This window comes from Armigeres subalbatus, chromosome 2 (assembly GCF_024139115.2).
Source record: "Armigeres subalbatus isolate Guangzhou_Male chromosome 2, GZ_Asu_2, whole genome shotgun sequence".
NCBI lineage: Eukaryota > Metazoa > Arthropoda > Insecta > Diptera > Culicidae > Armigeres > Armigeres subalbatus.
In genome coordinates, this window is record NC_085140.1 from 227589946 (window position 1) to 227615145 (window position 25200).

Below are 25200 nucleotides of genomic sequence, written 5' to 3' on the forward strand. Positions count from 1 at the left end.
AAAAAATGGGTAAAATTTTCTGTAGACAGAAAAGGATAGCATTTAAAAGTAGCCACTAATGGGTAAAATGGGGTTCTCCGTGTGGGTATCCATTGTACTTGCCACACAAGATACATACATTTAAATTAATATTGTAGTAATTTTTACTATGGAACCATTTTTAAAATAACTATTCTACAATGTTTTTATATTGCATCAAATTGAGTTTAAATTAACTACTTTTTTTATTAAAAATGCTACACCGTCAATGGTCCATGGTATTATTACGAAAAACTATAATGGTACTGCTGTCAGAAGAAAAATCAGGAAAGGGCGCTATTCTCGTACACTGGGTTTGTGGAGAAAGAAAATTAATTTAACACTTAAAAGAAGTTTAAAATAATATCATGCATATCCATTTTGAGGGCAAGTTTCAAAAACCCGGATCAAAGCCGCTGACAAATCTACGACAGTACACCACAAATCACTCATTAGGTGATCGCAAAATTGTTTCCTGAGAATTATATTGGTAAGTTATTGTTTCTGTTATGACTGCCAGAGGTAAACCACAGACAATCAGACATAACACTCGTCAAATTTCTATCGTTCACTGATTTGCTGGTCAATTCAAATAATCATTAGTTGGCCAATCGATCACTCGTGGCGCGCGCATCGTTTTTTCTCGAGTTTGACGTTTGCTCACTACTGCCATCTGGTTCGTGATTTGCCCAACTTAGTGAAAACAATAGATGTCGTAAGTGTTTGAACGACGATGAATTCAATACGTAAATGTTCAATGTGTTATGTCTGTTTGTCTGTGAGAAAACTTTGCATTTGTCTATTTGCAGAACTGGCAATCTCGTAATCCCCAAAAAAACAGTAAAAAAACCCAGATTAATCCACCTAGCGGTGATGGTGCCTTTCTCGTTTCTTTCGAGTAAATATTTTGGCCATGACTACAAAACCCATAGTCCGATCAGGCGCGAATTACGTTTTTTTTTTGGTGCTGATAAAATATTACGATACTGATACTATACTGATACATTTTTTTCGGAACTTCCGGACTCTGATCAAAAGCCAGAGAGACAGAGTTATAAACCAAGTCGATGAAGTTCCAAGCCAATGTGTGAAGTTGAATTTTGTCCAATTATCAAACAGTTGGCAATTCGCTAGGGAAGAATTCGAAATCTGACGGTCAAGCAATCATGATCCTCACATCCCGATGCTGAATGCATAGCAAAAATGAATCAAGTTCCAGTCGACAAATCGATCCTGCGCCGGGGATAGAAGACCAGATGAACGCAATGCATTGACTTTGCAGTTGGCGTATTATGGATAATCGATTCGTCATGATCATCCGTGATCTGCAATTGCTACAAGAACCATTAAGTATCATTTCAATTTTATATTTCATTTCTCAATATTAGCGTTGAATGATGAAACTGAAAATAATTATGGGTAAAAGATATTACAAACGAAACTCTTCTCGCTTTGCAATCTTAACCAGACATAAAAAAATCTTCGACCCTTTGATAATAAAAACACATTCCTCGTTAAACTAGGGATGATTTTTGAGTTACAAATTCTGGGTTTTCATCGTATGAAATCCCATAAATTTGGGACGTTATGTAAGAATAATACAACAAACAAATGAATTTTACGAAATTATTTTTAACGTTTGATGCTTGCATTATTTTATAATAAATATCAAAGATTTCGGTAGTTTATATAGGAAAAAAGATTCCGCATAACTAAGCTTGAACTGTTTCTTTTTGTGATAACTTGATGTCTTCAAAGATCAGATTAATTACTTACTCGTCCTAATCACCTAATAATTCACCAGGAAATGTAATAACAGGCTGATTTTACTGCAAATTATGGATTTTCAACATTATTATTTTTTTACTTAAGAGGGAATATTCGCCCAATTGTAAAGCAATATTTTAGCAAGGTTTATGCTATGATTTTAGTATTTTTATTGTCCTATCAACTTTTTTTGCTGGTGGAAAGAGAAGTGAAAAAACTACTATTTTTCAGTTCCGGATCATAATACCGTGCAAACTCAAACTTCGGACGCTTAAGCACTTTCTGATATAAAATCATCCAGTTTACTCGCATTTTTAATCACATTGTTTAAATCACCATTGCAATCATCAAGTAAAGTATTCATCTTTGGACTACGTGTTTAATATGTGCAAGATATTGCGAAGAATGTTTGCAATTTATGAAAATGTCCGGCTTCTGTTTGACTCAAACCTCGGACACCGGCGGGTTGAATTCATATTTCGGACACAAAGATTCAGATTTCAGACACCTGATTACACAGTACCGGGAGAATAATTGAAAACAATTCTCACTGCACAGCACAGACTGTCTTTCAATTATTTCGTTGCATTGTTTTTACATGTCTTATTAGAATGTAACTATACTAAAACAAGCTAAAACTATTAGTCCTTCTTACCCAGCTTGACGAAACATTTCGATGAAATATTTCAGAAAATTTCCCATACGAATTGAAGCGTCCGAAGTTTGAGTGCGTCCGAAATTTGATTCTCCACGGTACCTGGTTTTACAGTTTCTTGTCAGAGTGATAAAATATTCTATTTTCCATACTAAAGGAATAACTGTATCCAAATGATTTGCCTTAATTTTATTATAAAATTCATTTGGGTGCTATAATGGAAAAGCAAATATAGAACACCAATTACATGTTTACATTTTGCTCAAATTGCCTAGGTGAGGGTTTATATAGAGAATTCCATGCGTCCCGCAATTAGTGGAATAGTGTGATGGACGAAAATTTACATATATGCAGATTTAGACATCGCATCATGGGTTCTAGAATTGTGCAATGTGGCTCAATACCATAGAAATTTATTGTTTTTTGCACAACCTTGAATTATTGGCAAGTAGAGTTATCTAAAATAGATTAGACTGGACTGTTTTGGTTCCGATTTATAATTTAAAATTCCCTTTTTCGTCAGGGCAAAGAAAAAAGTTCGACTTTCTCCAAGTCTTGAAGGATAAACGTACAACTCGTGCTGCAAAAAAAGGCAATTTTTGTATAGATGAGCCAATTCAACTGCTCCAACGACAGCAACAATCCGCAGCTACGAACCTCAAGAGAATCTTCACAGCCGCCAGATGAAAGCATAAGAGAATAAGAAATGCATGAAAATGATGTTGTCTTCACTTGGATATCCTTGGTGCGTCGACGTCCTATTCAAAACTGGAGCTAGTGGACGAACTAAATTGGTGAGCACGTTCCAATTCTTTACCTTGTTTGAATTCTTTACCTTATTGAATTTTAAATTGTTTAATTGCTTTTATGAATTGACTAAATACGTACAGGGCATCGTTTGCTGCTATTGCCGCGGATATTGTGGGAGTCCCAGATATCCGGTTCACGCTTTAGTAAGCAACGGTGGCTCTTCTAGACCTTCTATTCCCTGAGTAGTTATTACGAATAAGGGCGTCCTTGTGAAGTTTTGCTGTACCTGTTATGGACGACTAGTACATCCTATTCCCTACACTTTCTGAAGAATCCTTTCCTGTGAATCCTTTTTGTAGTACTAGTCTTCGTAACAAAAAGGGCATTATTACGAAGCATAAGATCTGATCAAATTATTCGTAGTACTACTTGACCAACACCCCCAGCTGGGTGAGGGATAGAGGATGACGCACACACACACATACACCTTCAAAACCCATAGTCCGATCTGTCCAATTTTCAATACAAAACAATGGGAAAAGATTCTGCGTCGAATGAAACTTGTTGCGAGCTAAGAGTATGTCGTAACGCTTTTGCGGGGAGGGGGGAGGTTCAACTTGCGTTATACTTTGTTACACCAAAAGGTGGGGGAGGGGTGGGTACTACCAAATGTTACGCATAACGCGAATGAAAATTAATTTCTTTCAAACCAAAGCCAATGTTAATAGAGGCAACCCTGAGAGTTTTCATTTAAAGCAGTTGCATTTTAGCTCAACCACTTCAACCATGTAAACAGTTCAGTTTAACCGATATGCCTAAAAACTATTTGAATTGTCATGATCGCAAATTGCGTTTCTACTAGCTGCATTCTTAATATCCTTGGTTTTTAATCATGTTCCATTCCTATTATAACGCTGTTCATAAAATACCAAAAACCCATATGCTTCAGAAAGGAAAAAAAATCTGCCTTTAAAATTTTCATAGTTACGCGTTATACGGGGAGGGATGGGGTACCAAAAATGTTACTTTTTGTTACGAGGGGGGTGGGGGGGGTGGTCAAAAACTCGGATTTTTGCGTTACGTAATTTGTGAACAGACCCGGTCTGTTCAAATATTACGTAACGCAATAGGGGGGGGGGGGTTGTTTGATTTTTGTTACGATTTGTTACACAAAATATGGGGGGTGTTTCGAAATATTGTTACGTAACAAATTAGAGAAAAAATAATAAAAATGTTAAAAAATTTATATTTTCTTTAAAGTAGAATAAAATATACAATGCATATAATAATTTATTGTAACGTGTTTTAAATCCTACCAAAAATCTTTTTTTTTCCAAAATCTATTTGTTACGCGTTACGCATAGGGGTGGGGGCAGTTCGGAAAATTGTTACAGATTGTTACGAGGAGGTGGGGGGTTCTCAAAAACGGCGTTTTTCGCGTTACGTAATATTTGAACAGACCCTTTTCAATTTGATTTTTTTCATTTTCGTGGTCTTCTACAAAGTAATTCGGGCTAACAAAATACGTGTTTCGATTACTAAAGAGAGTTTCTATCTTTTAAGCTAACAAAATTAATCAAGTTTTTCCATTATTTTTAGACTAATTTTTACCTTAAGAAAATCTTTCCAGCGCAAAACGGCGCAGTTGGTTCAAGTGGCGTCTGAAAGTCCTAGCTTTCTTCTCTAACTGACATGTGAAATCTCTTGTAGGCAAGAGTGGGTAGGGTATGTTACATTCAGAAGAAGTGTTCAATGTATTGGTACTACAATCTAAAATGATACAATGTACTTTCAAACCTTTTAATTTAAAGGTTCGGCATTCTCAAAGAAGATTTTAGACATAAAAAGACGCATCTTTTGAAATAAAAATTTCAGTATCAATCCTCCTAGAAGTGAGTTAAAAATTTTCTTTTCACCAACAAATTAGGTACAATGTTAACGTTTTCATAAAAACTGTGGAAAATTTCGTTACGAAGCTTTGAAGAGTTTAGTGAAACTCTATCTGATCAAAATGTTGGGATATAAATCGTTTTTTTTTTCGGAAAACACCTTGAAAACAGTTGTTTGAATATAACTTTTGAACATATTTTTTTACATTTTTATGATCTTCTCCAAAGTTGTTTAAGGCTCAAATTACCGTCAACCAGTCATTGACGAGAAAGACAGCCACGTGCTCGTACCACCCCTCAGTAATAAAACCACCCACCGAGGAGAAAAAGCAATCTCCAGCTGGATGGAAGTATTTTTGGTTCAAAACTACATCATCCAATAGCGAAGACATAATTATATCTGGTGGATGCTTTATTTGGTTGAATTTCGCTTTAGTTTTCAAAAAAACTGCCTTTTGCAACATTTTTTCCCAAGAGGGGAAATCGACGATTTACTCTCACGCTCTCTCATATATAAGAAAGCGTGAGAGTAAATCGTCGATTTCCCCTCTTGCGAAAAAATATTGCAAAAGGCAGTTTTTTTGAAAACTAAAGCGAAATACAACCAAATAAAGCATAAAGCATAAAGCACTAATACATATGAATAACTACAACCTAAAGCAACGGAAATATATTACTATCCTAGATGATGTTATTACTCATGTAACAGGAACTTGCTCTTATTTGAACATGATGCAATAGCGCCCGGTACATAGGGTACACTCTTGGTTTTTGACTAACTTTTTTAAATTTTTGACCTTTGAAGTATGACCTTCGGAAGTATCTATAATTTCACTTTGTATTCGTTAGGCAGGCGTGTTACGTATTAATCTATCAAAAAATCTTTTGAATTATGAAATAAAATGTATGGTATTTGATACAAATTCACTTTAATATTGAAAATCAAAATTACAACAAATTATACGATGTGGAAATATGCTTATTTTTCTGGTTTGTTTCAAAGGAACAATTGTTTTTAATTGAGGAACGTATAGAAGCATGTATCAAAAACTTTTATTCTAAGAAAAGCAAAAACGTAAAAATTTAAAGAGATCTCAAAAATTTCTTCAGTAGAAGTTAGATAGCAAATGTGAGCATGTTTTGAGACACTAATAGACCACTTATTCGCATGTATGTGTGCGTATGTGTGCTAATTCTGAAATTTACTACCATATAAATCTCACTCATTTTTAGGGTATTAAACAAGATTAGTTTTACAACAAAGCCCTTGGGGTTGACCAACTACCAGGAGAGCTATTTAAACACGGTGGTGAGGCACTAGCTAGCGCTGCACTGGGTCATTACCAAGATTTGGGAGGAGGAAGTTTTGTCGCAGGAGTGGATGGAAGGTGTCGTGTGTCCCATCTACAAAAAGGGCGATAAGCTGGATTGTAGCAACTACCGCGCAATCACATTGCTGAATGCCGCCTACAAGGTACTCTCCCAAATTTTATGCCGTCGACTAACACCAATTGCAAGGGAGTTCGTGGGGCAGTACCAGGCGGGTTTTATGGGCGAACGCTCCCCCACGGACCAGGTGTTCGCCATTCGCCAAGTACTGCAGAAATGTCGCGAATACAACGTGCCCACACATCATCTATTCATTGACTTCAAAGCCGCATATGATACAATCGATCGAGAACAGCTATGGCAGCTAATGCAGGAACACGGATTTCCGGATAAACTGACACGGTTGATCAAAGCGACGATGGATCGGGTGATGTGCGTAGTTCGAGTTTCAGGGGCATTCTCGAGTCCCTTCGAAACGCGCAGAGGGTTACGGCAAGGTGATGGTCTTTTGTGTCTGCTATTCAACATCGCTTTGGAAGGGGTAATACGAAAAGCAGGGATTAACACGAGTGGTACAATTTTCAATAAGTCCGTCCAGCTATTTGGCTTCGCCGACGACATAGATATTTTGGCACGTAACTATGAGAAGATGGAGGAAGCCTACATCAGACTGAAGTGGGAAGCCAAGCGGATCGGACTAGTCATTAATACGTCGAAGACAAAGTACATGATAGGAAGAGGTTCAAGAGAAGACAATGTGAGCCACCCACCGCGAGTTTGCATCGGTGGTGACGAAATCGAGGTGGTAGAAGAATTTGTGTACTTGGGCTCACTGGTGACTGCCGAAAATGATACCAGCAAAGAAATTCGGAGACGCATAGTGGCTGGAAATCGTACGTACTTTGGACTCCGTAAGACGCTCCGACCGAATAGAGTTCGCCGCCGTACCAAACTGACTATCTACAAAACGCTCATTAGACCGGTAGTCCTCTACGGACACGAGACCTGGACGATGCTCGTGGAGGACCAACGCGCACTTGGAGTTTTCGAAAGGAAAGTGCTGCATACCATCTATGGTGGGGTGCAGATGGCGGACGGTACGTGGAGGAGGCGAATGAACCACGAGTTGCATCAGCTGCTGGGAGAACCATCCATCGTTCACACCGCGAAAATCGGACGACTGCGGTGGGCCGGGCACGTAGCCAGAATGTCGGACAGTAACCCGGTGAAAATGGTTCTCGACAACGATCCGACGGGCACAAGAAGGCGAGGTGCACAGCGGGCAAGGTGGATCGATCAGGTGGAAGATGACTTGCGGACTGGAGAATGGAGACTGGAATGGAGCGAATGGAGAAGACTCTTATATACCGCACAGGCCACTTCGGCCGTAGTCTGAATAAATAATAAATAGTTTAACAAAATTAGGCATTCATAAGGTAAAATATATGTTATTATTGAACGCTATTGAGTTTTGTTCAGATCAATGACTGATTTAGTTAGTTCTGGAATAATTAATATGTTTTGGTTGCTAATCGATTGATTTTCGATTAGCAACCAAAACATAAAATCGCGGCGATCGATCCATTGTTATCATGTTAATATCGAGACCTCTGTAAATTGCGAGTATATATGCTGCCAGCGTTACGACAGTTACTAACCATGTAACAATGTTGATAATTATGTTGAATAGCTACAATCCGACAAGCGCCTGATAGATAGGCAGCTTGACGTACAGCTCGTCATCATTCGTTTTGTTGTCACTCATCCCATGAAATCCGCCTTTCGTTAGGCAATAAATTTGTCACTTCAAACGTTCAATCGCCGTGGGAAGTTGTGTAATTTTATCTCGTTTTAAATACTGGAGAAAGAAAATATTTCCTCATAACAACTAAGGAAGGGGCAATATCTCACTGTAGGTGGATTAATCTGGGTTTTTCACAAGTTTTTTGGCAACGTATAGTTTATTATCTTGTCTACTTTCTTCTAGTGTCGAGTTTTACAGATTTTATGGAATAGGGGCAGTAGGGGCAATATGAACATACGGGGCAATATGAGCCACCCTCATTTTGAGCTTATTGACAAGTTTTATCATGTAAAAGTTATATGATCATTAAGAGGATGCTCCACATATGCCTCAACGTGAAAACCGCATTCAAATTCAATTCCAACATGAAAATACACTTGAATATGTAAATTTTCGCTGCATAGTCAAAATTATTATTGGATTTGAAGTTTATAAATAAGGTTTTGACACAAAACTGATTAAAATACAGGTCAAAAATACACCACAATCAAAAGATATATTAAAATTGAATATTGTGCACACATGTTTGTATTGATACAAATCTGAATTTATCATAAAACTTATTTTTTCCAAAACCAGTCTCTATGGGGCAATATGGGCATACCTGCACAGATCAAGATAACAGGCCCTAAAATGCGAACAAATTCTAATTTCAGTAGTCAAATACAAGATTATTATCATATATGTAAGATTCATTACGGAAAAATTACAACAGCGCATAACTGCGATCACTACAGAAAAAATAACCATTGACCAATTGAAATGTGGCTGTTCAAACTGTGAAGAGTGGCAAATCGGTTCAGTCCGCTGTTGTACGGTTTATTAATTTTATTTGGTATGGAATACTTCAAACTGTTGTAGGAATATCGTATTCTTCCATATTACAATACTTTTTTCGCCTAATTAAACGTTTTGGATGGGTGGCCCATACTGCCCCAAATGGTGGCTCATATTGCCCCGTATAGTCGGGAACACACATTGAAATCAATACATTTTTAAAAGTGCATTCCAACAATTTCCAAACGCATTTTTCGTCATTCATCGACGTAATATGAAAGGTAACATTCTCTAGTATAAGTCAACTACATTTGAATGATGTTTTTTTAGCTTTTCAGCGCTTTTCAGAACGATTTCCTTAGGTGGCCCATATTGCCCCGATCACCTTTATAAAAAAAATGGAATATAAGTCATGTTTAAGGATTTTTTCCTTCACGTGGTTTTGAGGTGTTTGCACAGCACAATTTCAAGTAATTTATTCAAATTTATCATCAATAGCTACATTAAATTCATTGCATATGGTCATTATACTTCTAGACCAACATTTGAAAAGGGCGTAACAGCCAAAATTTATTCTTTCTGATTCTTTGTGTACATATATAGCTTTATATGCAGACGAAGAATCAGAAGGAATAAATTTTGGCTGTTACGCCCTTTTCAAATGTTAGTCTAGACTTATTTACCAAGCATTACAGGTATCAAAACTTAAAATATTGTAACCGAAGGAGAATTAGAGACATTTGAAATTCAAAGGGCGCCGCTGTGAATTGCGGCATGCATGTGAATTCCGACATGCGGTGGTAATCCTGCAGCTAGAGATGTCGTAAAATCTCGATTAATCGATTAGGTAGGTAACTAATCGATTGCTCTCGATTCTTATCGATTATTGAACCGATTAATCGTTGGGTAGTAATCGATTAAAAATTAATCGATCATCACAACGATGAATCGATTAATCGAAGTAATCGCTTAATTTGCGACATCCTTATGATGTCGTAAAATCCCGATTAATCGATTAGTAACTAATCGATTACTGTTGATTCTTCTCGATTATTGAATCGATTAGTCGTTGGGTAATAATCGATTCAAAATTAATCGATTATCACAACGATTAATCGATTAATCGAAATAATCGATTAATTTGCGACATCTCTACCTGCAGCGACACCGTTCTAGGAAAAAACCCAGATTAATCCACCTAGCGGTGATGGTGCCTTTCTCGCGCAAAAAGGTAATAAATGTAGCCTTTACGCTTACACCTCGATGATGTACAAGAAAACCAAAACAGTTACACCGTCTAATGTTATGATAGAAAATTTACACTAGTAAACGACAGATGGCGCTGCCAAAAGTTTCTCGAATTTCCTATGTTCGAATTTTGACATTCGGACAATTTCAAAGTACTATGAAACTGAACGAAGAGCATACTTACGCCTAAATGCGTGCAACACGAGCATCTTTATAGTACGATGAAACGCTTTATGAGAGCAAGCCACGGATAAACATTCATAGATGCAAGGCATTTTTCATAACACATTATTGTTCTTTGTGACTATGTCTCATCACTATTTTAATATTATCTATTTTTTGCAATTCGCAATTATTATGAAATTCAATAGTGATCAACAGCGTTTTAGCCTCTGTCGGATGCAACTTGTTGCAAGAAAATCGGTTAAGAGTTTCTATGTGAAAATTTGGCTAATGTTTTTTATGGCATTTTGTGCACACACACACACACACACATACACACACACACGCACACACGGACAGACAGACATTTGTTCAGCTCATCGAGCTGAGTCGAATGGTATATAACACTATCGGTCTCCGGGACTTCTATCAAAAGTTCGAATTTGGAGTGAAATGATAGCCTTTCGGTACAACTTAGTTGTACGAGAAAGGCAAAACCTCTTAGAATGTCACGTCTCCGGGCTCAGCAATGAGCATTAATAAAAACCAGGGGGAGAAGGTGGAGCACTGAATCCCTACCCCAACATGTGCGACATCTGGATTTGGTTCTAAACTGTAAACAACAGTGTTAATTCTCTACCACCTTTTTGTTATGGCGAGGCAATTTTTATGCACACTTTTGTTTTCGATATTTTATCAAAATTAAACACTCTATCATGCAGCAATATAACGATGTGGTATGCTTGAACCTGCTTGATTATAGGGACTCGAAAAAGAATTTATTTGCAGTAACTAACCGAATATAAAAATGTTCACATTAACGATTGCGCCCTAACACCGGTTCTAAGCTTCGATGCAGAGTACACGAGCTTTGTTCGCCAGTGACAGGCGTATGAGGCCCTTGATAAAAACAAGAGGAAGGGGGAATCGCTGAATTATCCACTTCCTTCAAAGAAACAATGTTTCAAGACCGTCCTGGCAAAGCGCGGAAAAATTAGAAGGAAGCTGGATACTTCAGATATTCCTTTTAACTCTAGCATTCAAAATAATTCTTCTCCTTTCAAACTGAGCAAGCAATTCGATTTGATTCATGACGAAATTGAGCAAATCGAATCTACCTCTAGCCCAGGTGATTCGATCCATGTGAAAAAGCAAAGGATTCCGCCAATTGTGGTATCTGTTGCCGAGTTTTCTGGCTTTAGAAATGAGATTTTGAGTAACCTTCAAGGGAACAAGGTTTCATTTCAGATTGCCAGGAAGGATGACTGCCGCGTTTTTCCGGGATCCTTTGAAGATCGCAAACGTCTTGATAAATCACTGGATGAGATTAAAATTGAAACTTCTCAATTACTTATTACTGGTACTTCCCAGAGGGGTATTTCTCAAGAATTTTATTTTATTAATTTAAATGTGCCAATTGTGGGGGCAATCATAAATCCAATTTCTGGGAATGCTCTTCACGCAAAAAAGTTTTGAATTCCCGTGCAAAATTGATGACGGGAAATTCCAATAGGATCCCAGATTAAGGTAGCCTCACACCTCGGGAATTTGATCCGCGGAATTTTTTCCCATGCATTTTTACATATGCGATGTTTTCGGGATTTGGACACGAAAAATCAAAATCCCGGCCCCATTTAAAATGCACAGGGACAAAAATCCGGCGGAAAATTTCCCCGAGGTGTAAGGTGGCCTTTAGCCGGGTAAACAAACGCTCAAAATCCGCAAGCATTTGCCGGTCGAGCAATTCATACCCACCACAATCAACGAACAAATTCTGCTCTTACCTTTCACCGAGTAACAAACAGTTCGTCGAATTCTAATTTTTCAAACTTGCCTACGTATGCAACGTCTTCAACGGAAAATAACGTTCGTTTTGACGACTCATGTAGCATGTCTGCTTCCGACTTTGATTTTCTAAATGAAAAATTGCATCACATGATTGATGCAATGTTCAAAGCAAATACCAAAACTGAAGCTGTTCAAATTTACTCAAAAGATTGTTATTGGACTTCGTTTTAATGAATCCAAATAATTCTTTGAAAATTTTAAATTGGAATGCCCGCTCATTAAAGTGTAAGAAAGATAAATTATTCAATTTCCTATCAGTTCATAATGTGCACATTGCCATTATAACTGAAACATATTTAAAACCTGTTCTTTTCATGAAAAGAGAACCAAATTATTTTATTTACCGAAATGATCGTCTTGACAGCCATTATCATTAATAGACGTATCAAACATCAATTATATTCTTCCTTTGAAACCAAAGTTTTCGAAACCTTGGGAGTTTCTGATGAAACAAATTTTGGACAATTCTCTTTTATTGCTGCCTACTTGCCTTTCCAGTGCAATGGGCAGCAAAGGAATTTGCTGAGAGCTGATCTTCAAACTCTAACTCGCAACAAATCCAAATTTTTCATAATTGGTGACTTCAATGCCAAACACCGTTCATGTGTTAATAATGCTCAAAGCAATTCCAATGGTAAAATTTTATTTGAAGATTGTTCTGCTGGCTATTATACTATTCAATATCCCAATGGACCAACTTGTTTCTCTTCCAGTCGAAATCCTTCTACAATTGATTTAGTTTTAACGGATTCAAGTCAGCTGTGTGGCCAATTGGTAACTTATGCTGGCTTTGACTCTGATCACCTTCCTGTGACGTTTGAAATCTCACAAGAAGCCATTAACATTCCAATTAGCTCTACTTTTAATTATAATAGAGCTGATAGGGATTTATATAGAACGTATATCGATAGGAATTTTGGTGTTGATATTCCTCTAGAACAAAAAGTGATATTGACAATGCTCTCGTATCTTTGACAAATTTAATTGTCGAAGCCAGAGGCATTGCAATTCCTAAATGTGAAATTAAATTCAACTCCATTATTATTGACGACGATCTTCAGCTACTGATCCGTCTTAAAAATGTGAAGCGAAGGCAATACCAAAGAACTCGCGATCCCGCGTTGAAAGTTATTTGGCGTGATTTGCAAAATTAAATTAAAAAACCCAGAATAATCCACCTAGCTGTGATGGTGCCTTTCTCGTTTATTTTCGAGTGAGTAATTTCTACGCACTTTTGGTATGAAAAAAAAGGATTTTGGCCATAACTTCTGAGCTAGGGTGGCTCAAATTAGTATGGGAAAAACTTTCTTCAAATTTTTTGATGGGCCGCCCTCTTATTCGGTTCTATTTGATACCCTGATGCTCTGGTCAAAATTTCAGCCAAATCGGTCAATGTTTGGGCGGTGCTAAACTCGTTGTAAAAATGTATGCAGAAACATCCAAAAACAGTGATTTGCAGTTGGACGGCACAGTTTACGATCAAGAACAATTATACTCATTCTCTACATACAGTTCTTGTAGAATTAAATACAGAATGTTATGCAGAAAACCGCGAGAAGATTAGAGTTTGCCCGGCTAAGTTATTAGCATTTCTCTGAAGTGGGGTTTGAGCAAATTTCGTTTCTTTTACCTTTGAAAAGAAATAAATTCACCCCTACAACACTCCAGTAAAATGCTAATATCTTTGCCTAATAAAGTCTAATCTTTTCTGCATACATTTTTTCATATAAACTTCCAACGAGTTTAGCACCGCTCAAACGTTGACCGATTTGGCTGAAATTTTGTCCAGAGCATCAGGGCATCAAATAAAACCGAATAAAAGAGCGGCCCATCAAAAAATTTGAAAAAGTGTTTTTTGAGCCACCCTATTCTGAGCCCATAGTCCAATCCAGCCAATTTTCAATAGGAGACAATGGGACAGGATTCTGCGTCGAATGCAACTTCTTGCGAGCATATCGGCTAAGGGTAAGTTCCTAAAAATGAGTGAGATTTTTTTTTGTAAAAAAATGTATTTTGGCCCTAACTCCGAATCCCATAGTCCAATTCTGCCAATTTTCAATACGAATTAATGGGACTAAATTTCGCGTCAAATGCAACTTGTTGCGAGCAAATCCGTTAAGTGCCTGAAAAATGAGTGAGAATTTTGTATGTGTTTCTTATGTAAAAAAAGGAATTTTGGCCATAACTTCGAAACCCATAGTCCGATCTGTCCAATTTTCAATACGAAATAATAGGACAAGATTCTGCATCGAATGAACCTCATTGCGAGTAAATCAGCTAAGAGTAAGTGCCTAAAACGTGAATGAGATTTTTTCTTGTAAAAAAATATATTTTGGCCATAATTCCGAAGCCCATAGTCCGATTGGGCTAATTTTCAATACGAAACAATGGGACAAGATTCCGCGTCGAATGCAAATGTTGCGAGCAAATCGGCCCAAAACTCAGCTTATAATTTTCCCACATAAGCCGAGAGCTTCTTATTTGAAGCCTTCTAGCAGACATATTGTCAATATGAATGGGGTTCCAATTAATTGGCGTAGTGAAGCTATATATTTGGGACTTCTGCTAGATCAAAAATTAACTTTTAAAAGTCACATTGAAGGCATTCAAGCCAACTGTACCAAATATATTAAGTGTCTATATCCACTTATAAACAGAAAATCAAAACATTATCTTAAGAACAAACTTTTGATTTACAAACAAATTTTTAGACCAGCCATGTTGTATGCTGTGCCAATGGACTAGTTGTTGTAATACCAGAAAGAAGGCACTTCAGAGGAGGTATAGTACCAATGAACTTCATAGAATTTTTAATATTAAGACATTGCAACAAATGTCCAACAAAATATAATTTCCAATTTTAGACAAAAATCGTTGCAATCTTCTATTACAACGATTAGCTCCTTGTACCTTTAGAAGAAATTATGTTAAGTATAGTTTAAGTTGAAAACATTGTAATTCCTACACGGTTCAATTCAACCAAAGAAAAAATACTAACTGCCAGAGGCAATTGAAATGTATTAATAATAACTAAAAATGTAACATAGCAAATAAGGATGATAGTGTTAAGAAAACACGGAACACCTAGTCTAAGAGATGAATGCATGTATTAGATAATTAGCAAATAAAATTAGATAAAAACAAAACAAAAGTATAAAATACATTTATTTTCCTACCTACTGCTGGTTTGATACACTGCTCGATTAATATTAGCAGATACATCTGTTTCCATGATATTTTTTCCACTTAATTTCTAGTTAAAACGTATGTATCCTTTCAAAATAATTAATCGTTTTTTACTTGAAAACTTCTTCAGTGTTTTGAATCTGTGAATCCGTCAAATCTTCGATAAATATATGTTCTGCTACTTAAGATATGAAATGATAATGTAAACCTTTTTCTGTGTCTTTGGTTGCTTTTGTTACTTCTGTCAAATATTCTTTGAACCTCGTGTCTAATGTTCGTTTTGTCTGTCCTATGTAGATTTTGTAACAGTGAGGGCATAATATTTTATAAACTCCAGATTTTCCCAAGGCATTCACGGGGTCTTCTGCGATTCCAAGTAATGTTTTAAGTTGATTGTTTCTGCTGTTCTCAGTACTGAGGGTCGTGAGTTCGAGTCCCATCGAAGGGAAAGTGGTTACCTCCAATACATTTTTCAAATCAATATCTTCCACATAATGTACATATTCACATATGAGTTTTCACAACATTGTAAAATAATGTCCAAGTCCGGTGGTTTAATCCAATATAGGTAATATAGGCAATTAACTTTGATTAAACCGAAATCTTAATTGACCTTTTACGTTGGCCCTATGTACCTCTACAGGTGCTCAGGACACATTAGTGAGTAAATGAGAAATATTTTCTACTGTTATGTCTTTCATATCAATAAATATAATATATCCCATGAAATCTACGAGGAACATATAATAGTATAGGTCATATGTCTTTGAGTTTTTTGCATCTTTCTTAAGCTTTTCCTGCTCACATCACAAAAATTGGGTGGTAGAACATGAATTAATATATTCAGTTTGGAATTGTCCTGAATTATTCCATTGTATGCACCAATTTTGATTCCCCCAAATTTTCAAAAATATTGTTTTTCTAGTTTTTGCCTTTCGCGTATATTAAGTATACGGCTATATCAAAAAATGAACTTTTGATAGAAAGCTCGGAGACCCATAGTGTTATATACCAATCTACTCAGCTCGACGAATTGAGGTGATGTCTGTATGTGTGTATATGTATTATGTATGTATGTGTGTGTGTACAAAAAAAAATGTGAGACACGCTTTTTGTACTTAGGGGCTGTCCATACACCACGTGGATTGCTTGCAACAGGTTGCATTCGACGCGGAATCCAATTTTTTCGCTTTCGAAAATTGGCTCAATCGGCCATTGCGTTCCAGAATTATTTAAAATACATTGCTTTGCCCCCATTTTTTCCAAGGGTCCTTCCCTTTGAAAGAAAATGTCAAAACCGATCATTTTTACCCTTCCTTCGGAAGTGTCTATAATTTCACTTTTCATGCGTTACGCAGGTGTGTTACGTATTAATTTATCAAGAAATCTCGTTAATTATTAAATAAAATGTATGGTATTTTAAACAAATTCACTTTGACATTGAAAATATAATTATTACAAATGATATGATATGGAATTATGCCTATTTTTCTGATTTGTTTCAAAGAAACAAATGATTTTTATTGAGGAACATATAGAAGCATGTACAAAAAAATCTTCTCGGAAAAGCAAGAACGTAAAAACTGAAAGGGATTTCAAAAATTTCTTCAGTAGAAGCTAGATAGCAAATGTGAGCATGTTTTGAGACACTAATAGATCACTTGTATGCATGTATGTGTGCGTATGTGTGCAAATTCTGAAATTTACTACCATAAAAATCTCGCTCATTTTTAAGGTATTGAACAAGTTTAGTTTTACCAAATTAGGCATCCATAAGGTAAAATATATGTTATTATTGAACGCTATTGAGTTTCGCTTAGATCAATGACTGATTTAGTTAGTTCTGGATTAATTAATATCGAGGTCTCTGGAAATTACGAGTACAATATATGCAACCAGCGTTACGATAGTTGCTAACCATGTCACAATAGTTATTCAATCCGACGAGCGCCTTATAGATAGGCAGCATGAAGTACAGTACGTTATCATTCGTTAAGTTGTCACTCAACCCAAGACATCCGCCTTTGGGTAGGCAATTATTTTGTCACTTTCACGGTAAATCGCCGTGGGAGGCTGAGTAGTTTTATCTCGTTTTAAATACTGGAGTCTGGAAAAAATTCCTTATAACTAAGGAAGGGTCAAAATCTCACTGTAGGTGGATTAATCTGGGTTTTTTTTTTCAAATACTGTTGAAATGCACTAAAATGAACGCAAATAAATACACGAGAAAGACACCATCACTGCTAGGTGGATTATTCTGCTTTTTTTAATTAAATAGTTTATTTAAAACATTGACGTACATATACTGCCGTAATTTGAAAAAGTGACGTATACGCCATTTTCCAAAAATGGTGTTAGCGAGTACTACTCATCGAGCTCTTTAACAGAAAAATAGAAAACATGCATGTTGTACAATGGCTGTTACGTCACTTTTCCAGATTACGGCAGTATAATGGTGGATTTCACTAGTTGTATAGTATCTCAAATCAGTTTTGTTACTAATTGAATTAATAAATATTCGTGACTATGCTGAGTGTGGTTCGAGTCCCGGTCCGATCTAGAAAATTTTCTCGACTTTCTTTTGCATAAAAGTATCATCGTGTTAGCCTCATGATATACAAATGCAAAAATAGTAACTTGGCTTAGAAACCTCGCGGTTAATAAGTGTGGAAGAGCTTAATGAATACCAAGCTGCGAGGCGGCAGTGTTCCGTTGGGGGATATAATGCCGATGAAGATGAGCTAGTTATATTCCAGTACTTCAACAAACATGTCATTTTAACTAGTTGTACGTAACACAAATCACAAATCAAATGGTAAAATGTTTTTTAATTTCACCCACGATTTGGTAGAAATTACTATGCCACTTTTTTTAGTTTACGAGGGATTTTTGTACTGAACAGCCGTGTTTTAAAGACAAAAAAAACAAAAATGACAGGAATAGTTGGGTAGAATTCAAAAATTCAAACCGTGTTAAAATTATCCGACGAACCGTTCTTGAGTTATGATGTCTGCCAACTTAGAAAACATGATTTCAAGATAAAGTATTATCTCGAGTATTTTAAGTAAAGAGTGTTTTCTTCACTACTCGCAAAAATATGTTGCGGCTGAAGTTATTATATCGAGGGTTAATTTAAGAATATGCACCGATGATTTTCAGCAGATAACAAACCCGTTTGATTTTACCACGCACGTAGTACAAATCAACTATGGCCCTTGCGGAATGTTGTCAAATGAACAGCAACAGTGATGAATATCTCTGAGACCATGGTTAATTGTACTGAAATTTCATAGTACATATAAAAAACAGAGTGTAGTCTACGAAATAGTAATTTTAACCACGAATTTACGGTCTAACTCATTTAACGATCATGCTAATAGAAGCATCTGCATCGAGGGATTTCGCCAACAAAATATTTCCCTTTTAAACATTGTTAGTAGAGCATTAGTTGATTGGAGAAAAATGTTTATAATGAGTTCATTACTATTTTTTCTTCTCTCCATGACATTATATGTAAACCCGAGTTAGTCCAGAATTGTTTTTATCCTGCTTTCCGTGGCAATTTCTATCATCGGTTGGTTGTTGGCTTGGCTTTAGATTTGGAGTTATATTGACCCAACTATTTATGTCCAAAAATACCTTCGAACCATTTTTCTTGATCAGAGTAGATCCAATGACAATTCCGACCATCAACGATCAACTAGCCCACTATAAAATTGGGTTTTTTGTTGATTCGAGGTGGTCCGATAGCTATATTCGGATCATCGACCATTTAACTCCAGAATTGAATTTTATTGAAGCATCTGTACTCCGCTGAATTTTGACTTATTTAATTTAGTTTACTAGTCTAGGTATATGATTCAAATTGTTCTGAAAATGTAGAATAATACACTGATCCCACATATATGGGTCACTTTGTAACAATTATTAGTCACTCAATTTTGCATGTTGATCAAATGGAAATGACCCATATTAGTGTGTGACCCATGATTGTGGAGTCAGTGTACACATTTTATATTCCTTAGTGAAAAAAGGGCACACAATAAAGGTTTCGCCAAGGGTGCTGATAGTCCGCGCGACGATTCTTTAAACATGATAATTCGCTTGAAATGTGTGTTTAGGACTAAAAACTACGTAAATTGGGTTGACGAGCCTAATGGTATATGTATATCATTATGCTATCATTAGGCCGAATGTACGTAATTTCCAGTTTATATGTAGATACAATTATACAACTTACCTAGGCCAGGTGTAAATTCCCGACACTTCAAAACCGTAGTGCCAAGCACCAAAGTAGGCACCTTGATTTTTTGGACCCGTACAAACACCATGACCGTGTGCTTTATTATCCTCCCATCCACCGCAAAATGTACCGCCATCCTCAAAGTCATAGCGACCACCGCTGATTTTCTGATGACCGTCAGAGCCAGCAGGACCCACTATTCCTTGTTCTGGACCACTACTAGCCATATTTGCATGCTTTATTTTATTTATTCACTTATACACTTATTTATTCGCATATAGGCCAGCTATCACTTTTATCTTCTCTCAAGGGGCTACACTTATTCTGCTTTCTCTGGTCTTGTATCGCATTCGATGATAATAACAGTAATGATTTCGCAGCTTCATGGGAAGAGTATAGCATGCTTTCACTAAATCATTGCTGTTGGTAATATGATTTGAATGCTTTGAGCACTATTGTATCAACTATTCACAATGACTACTGGTGTAAATAACTCTTCGATAAGGGTATTTTATAATAATTATCCACTACCATTTCGCTAGATCTAGTTAACAAAAACACAGGTTAATTCATAAACAGCATTATAATATTCAATTATTTCGGTGCACATTGAAATTATTAGCAACGATAATCGCATGCTAAATTCATTTCACTTGTTGCTAAGCTTCCTTCTACATGACATAGGTCCATGAAAACATTTTTGAACTTCCAGTTTAAGAGGTCACGCGTACTTTATGCTTCCTGTACATTGGTGATTGTATAGTGTTGTAATTGTACAGTTAATCCTAATGCATTACATTCCGTATCCAAAATATGTAACTTGTTTCAGCAAAAACATCAACTCACTACTATATTTAAAACCGACACCGTGAGCACCAAATTGTCTTTTCTTCTGATTCAACAATCACGCATAACAACATCGCGAGCTATTGGAGACAAATTTGTTCTAGCATGTTTTGTTCATCAATTAAAATAGGCACAGAGAAAGCACGCAGGGCACTACAAGTGGTTGTCAGAAAATTCCTTTTCAAACTATGAACTCACATGTTTTTGCTTGAAGAATTGTACGTTTTGAGTCCTTTTAAGTTGCATAATAACTGTTAAAGCGCCCATTTCATTGGTATGGCCGTTTCATCACTCAAACAAGAACTGTTAAGCCTGGTATTATGATCCGGAATTGCAAAAAAATATTTTTTATACCATCGTTACCCTAATTGTGTTTAAACAATTTTCTCACAACAAGTAGCATTCGACAGGATGGGGGATAGGCAGTTAATCAACTATTATTAGGAAAATGATGTATTGAATTAAAAAAATTATAATCGAGCGTGCCACTACGACCAATTATTGTCGGCGTAGCACCAACTTAGAATTCGGAAGTCGGGATTTCCGAATTGAACTTTCTTCCGAAGTTTTATCTGTCAAACTTATTGATGCGTTCTTTAGCGCATCTTTAGGCGAATCCAGCGCACTACTTCCGAAGTTGGGAAAGTTTCCTGTATCTGAAGAAAAATCCAACTTCGGTATAAAAAGCGTTCTAACTTTGTTCCGGATAGACAATATTAGATCTATTCTAGCATTACGCGTATTTTTTCTGTATAACTGCATGTCGAATTACTCCAGTGCTGCTGAGAAGCAATGCAGTATCAGTGTCGATACAGATTTTGTTTTGTTTTTCTAATAAGCTTCAGAAGGAATTAAGTATTATCACAGGGCACACAATTAATTAAACCCTTCGCTGAGAGTTTTCTCATTCAAGGCGCGCCTCTAATCAATCATAACTTATTCCTTTTATGGGAAAATCAAAACAGTATTACTGTTATTTGGCAATGCATCCATATCCTTGTTTTACTTTGCATCCATATCCTTGTTTTACTTCTACCACCAGTAAACCACAAAATCCGAAATTCCGCTCTATCTATACAAGACCATTTCAATCCAGAGAGCTTGTTGAGTATTTAACAAGAATTATCGTGATATGGAAATGCTAATATCATCTTCCAAACTTGGACGTACATGTTCATGATAGCATTAGAGGCGAAAGTATAGAATTGATAGTTCCGTTAGGATACGGCAGGCATGAAGAATGTTTTTATAGAAGTCGATTTGAAAGCGAGCGGAGGGCAATATTTGTGATGGCACATATCGCACGACCTTCCTTCTGCCAAGCTCCCGTATGAAGGGGGAGGGAGGGGAGGGGAGGTAAATTAAAATTTATTTTTATTTAAACTTAAAATCTGCTTCATTTTTACAATTGATTTAGATTTAAAATTACAGCGCGTTCGTTGAGTTTAACGTTTATTTTCATGCTTCAAATTTTACATGATTTTTCTAGCAGTGTACTTTTGCGCACACGACTCACGTCTTGCGCTTTCGTTAGGCGATTGCGATTATCTCTCGCGTATTCGTTACCCACTACCAACAGCAAACTCTGGAGAATAATGAAATTAATAATTGAAAGACTCGAATACCTTCCATTTGATGCTAAACTGTATCCAGCGGAAGCAGCCTCTAATTCTATCATTAAAATGTTTGTTTGTTTAGTAAATGATATTAGCACTTCCAAGTCATTGTAAAATGCGGTTAACTTCAAGTCTTCTTCTTCTTCTTATTGACATTACATCCCCCTGGGACATTGCCGCCTCGCTGCTTATAGTGTTCAGTCAGCACTTCCAGAGTGCATTGCATGAACAATGTAAACATGTCGGATTGGAACCGCTTTGAACGGTTCAATTCGAAACAACATGGAGTCTCCGCCTATCTTTCATTCTAGTTTATTGCTCTTTTCACAGTTGTTAAGCTGTCTGTGATAATTCTTCTCACCCCGTTTTTGAACTTCGCAATATGCAAGAGATTTAAAAATGTCATCTGTCTGGTAAATTATAAACGCACAATTTGTTGTCCCAAACATTCATTTCTTAGTCGTAATAGGGGGAAAGACGGCTTTGGCAGGTTTTGTTCTGTTATTGGCAAGGGGGTTTTTGTCGACCAAATTTTATGAAATTTGGCCGCAATATTCTTTGATATGCAAAGAATGTTTAGGCCAAATTTGAACCTAGTCAGTCAAAACCTGCCAAAGCCGTCATTACCCCTAGTACATGGTTAGTATATCAGAAATTTTAATAATGTACGAAAACAAATAGATTCAGTTAGTAGCAATGTGACTGATAATAGGTTTGTAACACATATATTCCATGAATACTAAGGTAAGAATCTGCCAGGATTTTCAAAAACGGCGCAACGAGTGAAATTAATGAATTTGAATATGTTTTTATTATAAACATATAAAAATACTGTTTATGTGTCTGACAACGCAAACTGGAAGACGGTTGCTTTGGCTTGGTAACAAACAAAGAGCGCAATGTAACTTTGTTATTAACAACAACAGAGCATTCAATTCGAATTTTCCCATTGTTAAGTACTTCATATCTTTAGAAGAAAATTAACGAGTAATCATTTCAAAATTACAACACCCAACGGTTTCCACTTGCCGACTTTCACTACAACACACGACATGCAGAAAACTGATGGTCGTTTTTCTGAATGATGATGAGAACACACTGGTATATATAAATAAATATCAGCTACTCTGCTCGATCCGTAAACGTCTTTCGAAAGTACTGATGAGTCTATTCGACTGACTGAAAAGCTACGTCAAAACGAGCAGAAGAAAAAAAAATTGAGAGCGATTCATTAATTTTTGGTAACCATTTGAAAAAATAACATCATCCAATGCGATGTGAAAAATATGGACAGTTGGACTTATCAGAGTACATATGTGACTATCAGTCCAGCCCAACCTGCCTTATTATAAATTTATGCGTATGTCATATTTCACTATACTAACATCCTTGAACAGAGCTACAGGGCTCATGTACATTTCTGCGTAACGTGTTTCATTTTCTCTCTTATGCAAAGATCAATGGATTGCGGTATATAACGACGATTATTTCTTAATGGTTTTAAATTTCTTACACAATCCATTCGGGCTAAGCTATTTTTTTGTGCACTGAAGTGGGATGAAAAAATGTCTAAAACTGCACCCATACACATGCTACGAAGTAATCCACAACTTTTGCGAATTTGAATATCGTCCTGGTACACTTATTGGCCTTCAAAGGAAAACTACAATTTTACACGTTTTTTTTTCGTTTTTTTTTCAGCTTTACGAATAGGAAGTATCTGACAAAAAACCACTAGAACAAACTACTGCATTAGGGTGAAATCATGCAAATCAACATCGTCAGCACTCGCGAAAGTATGAGCTCATTTTTTCGGCTGAACGTAGACTTTTCGACAAATTTCTCCATGTACATCAAGGGAATTTCCTCTGAAATGTGTCTGCGGCTAATTGTTCTCTCGACTACTAACAGCGAGCTTTATAAAACGTAGAAACGCACAAGGAGAACCGACCGAAGACCATGAAATTGATCATTTACCGCACACAATTCACTTATTTCCATTGAAACTAGGCTTGTGGAATTAATAGTACCGTAATGGTGCAACACTACTTTAACCACATAATGTACGAAAAAAGGTAACCTAACAACTATTTCAAAGTATTCTCGATTTTCACTTTTCTAAAATCACCGATATTCATTTCACTCAACGTATGGTGAAAATTGGTGGACACAGTGTAGTGTTTCACGATGAGGAAAAAGGTATTTTTACGTTTAAATCAAAATATTTGACAATACAAACGAAAATCATTATTTCCCACACGTATATTTCTTCCCTCTTTACTTTTCACCCGTTTGACGTGAAAATACTTGCAATACTCGCCGAACGCACACTCACATGTTACTGACAATAGGATTTTCCGCGTCGAAGTTTTTCCTTCCACTTGAAGTGAATCTCGCCTGTTCTTGACACCAGCCTGCACTCACTCTCACTTTGGTACCACTAATTTATGCGAATACCACGTTCGAGCCATAGTATTGTGACTTCGTCCGTGCATACCCCCATGGTCGCGCCTGGTGAGTGAACATTGACGAAGCTCGGAGGAAAATCCTCTCAGTTTTTCATTCCTGCACATACACATTGGGAAAAGAAAATAGCGACAGTGCACGTCACAATCTAATGTCTGCTGTTGTCACCGAATACCACATCGAAACAAAATTGAAAATCCAGCAAACACCGTCCAATGTTGGCAAGTATAACATACCAACGAAAGCAAAACTGAATTAGACAAACCGTTCTGTGGATGTTGTATAGGGTGAATGTGGGAAAATATTATTCGCAGGAGTGTACACCGTTTGTTGAATTTTAGTGACTTAAACCGTCTACATAATTAGGTAACTGAAACTAATAAAAAAAATTTAAAAAATGGCAATGGAAGTTTTAGGCATCACTTAAAATTCATGTCAGACCGATACAAATGTTGTCACTCCATCGTCAAATTGTCAAAGCGAGAAGCCAAAAATTAAATTATAGGAAATTTTTTAAGAATTTTCACAAATTGAACATTATTTACAAAACCGATTAATTTTGCCCTTTCTAGGTGAGAGATATACTTTCAAGTGGT

At 36.5% G+C, this 25200-nt stretch overlaps 1 protein-coding gene across 6 annotated transcripts in view; it reads right to left on the reverse strand.

Annotated features, from left to right (window-relative positions):
* LOC134211809 (uncharacterized) overlaps positions 1 to 24437 on the reverse strand; it is a 105744-nt gene extending 81307 nt beyond the window's left edge. For 2 of the 6 annotated variants that reach the window (XR_009979106.1, XM_062689071.1), the window contains exons 1-2: positions 24116 to 24301; positions 19674 to 20220 (exon numbers count right to left, since the gene is read on the reverse strand). Coding sequence is in view for 5 of the 6 variants with exons in the window: in XM_062689071.1 (XP_062545055.1) it covers positions 19674 to 19903 (230 nt within the window). In the remaining variant the exon portion in view is untranslated. Of the gene's footprint in view, positions 1 to 19673; positions 20221 to 24115; positions 24316 to 24419 lie in introns of those variants that run through there. The other 4 variants (XM_062689075.1, XM_062689072.1, XM_062689074.1 and 1 more) reach the window with 4 other exon arrangements.
* Positions 24438 to 25200: the final 763 nt, after the last annotated feature.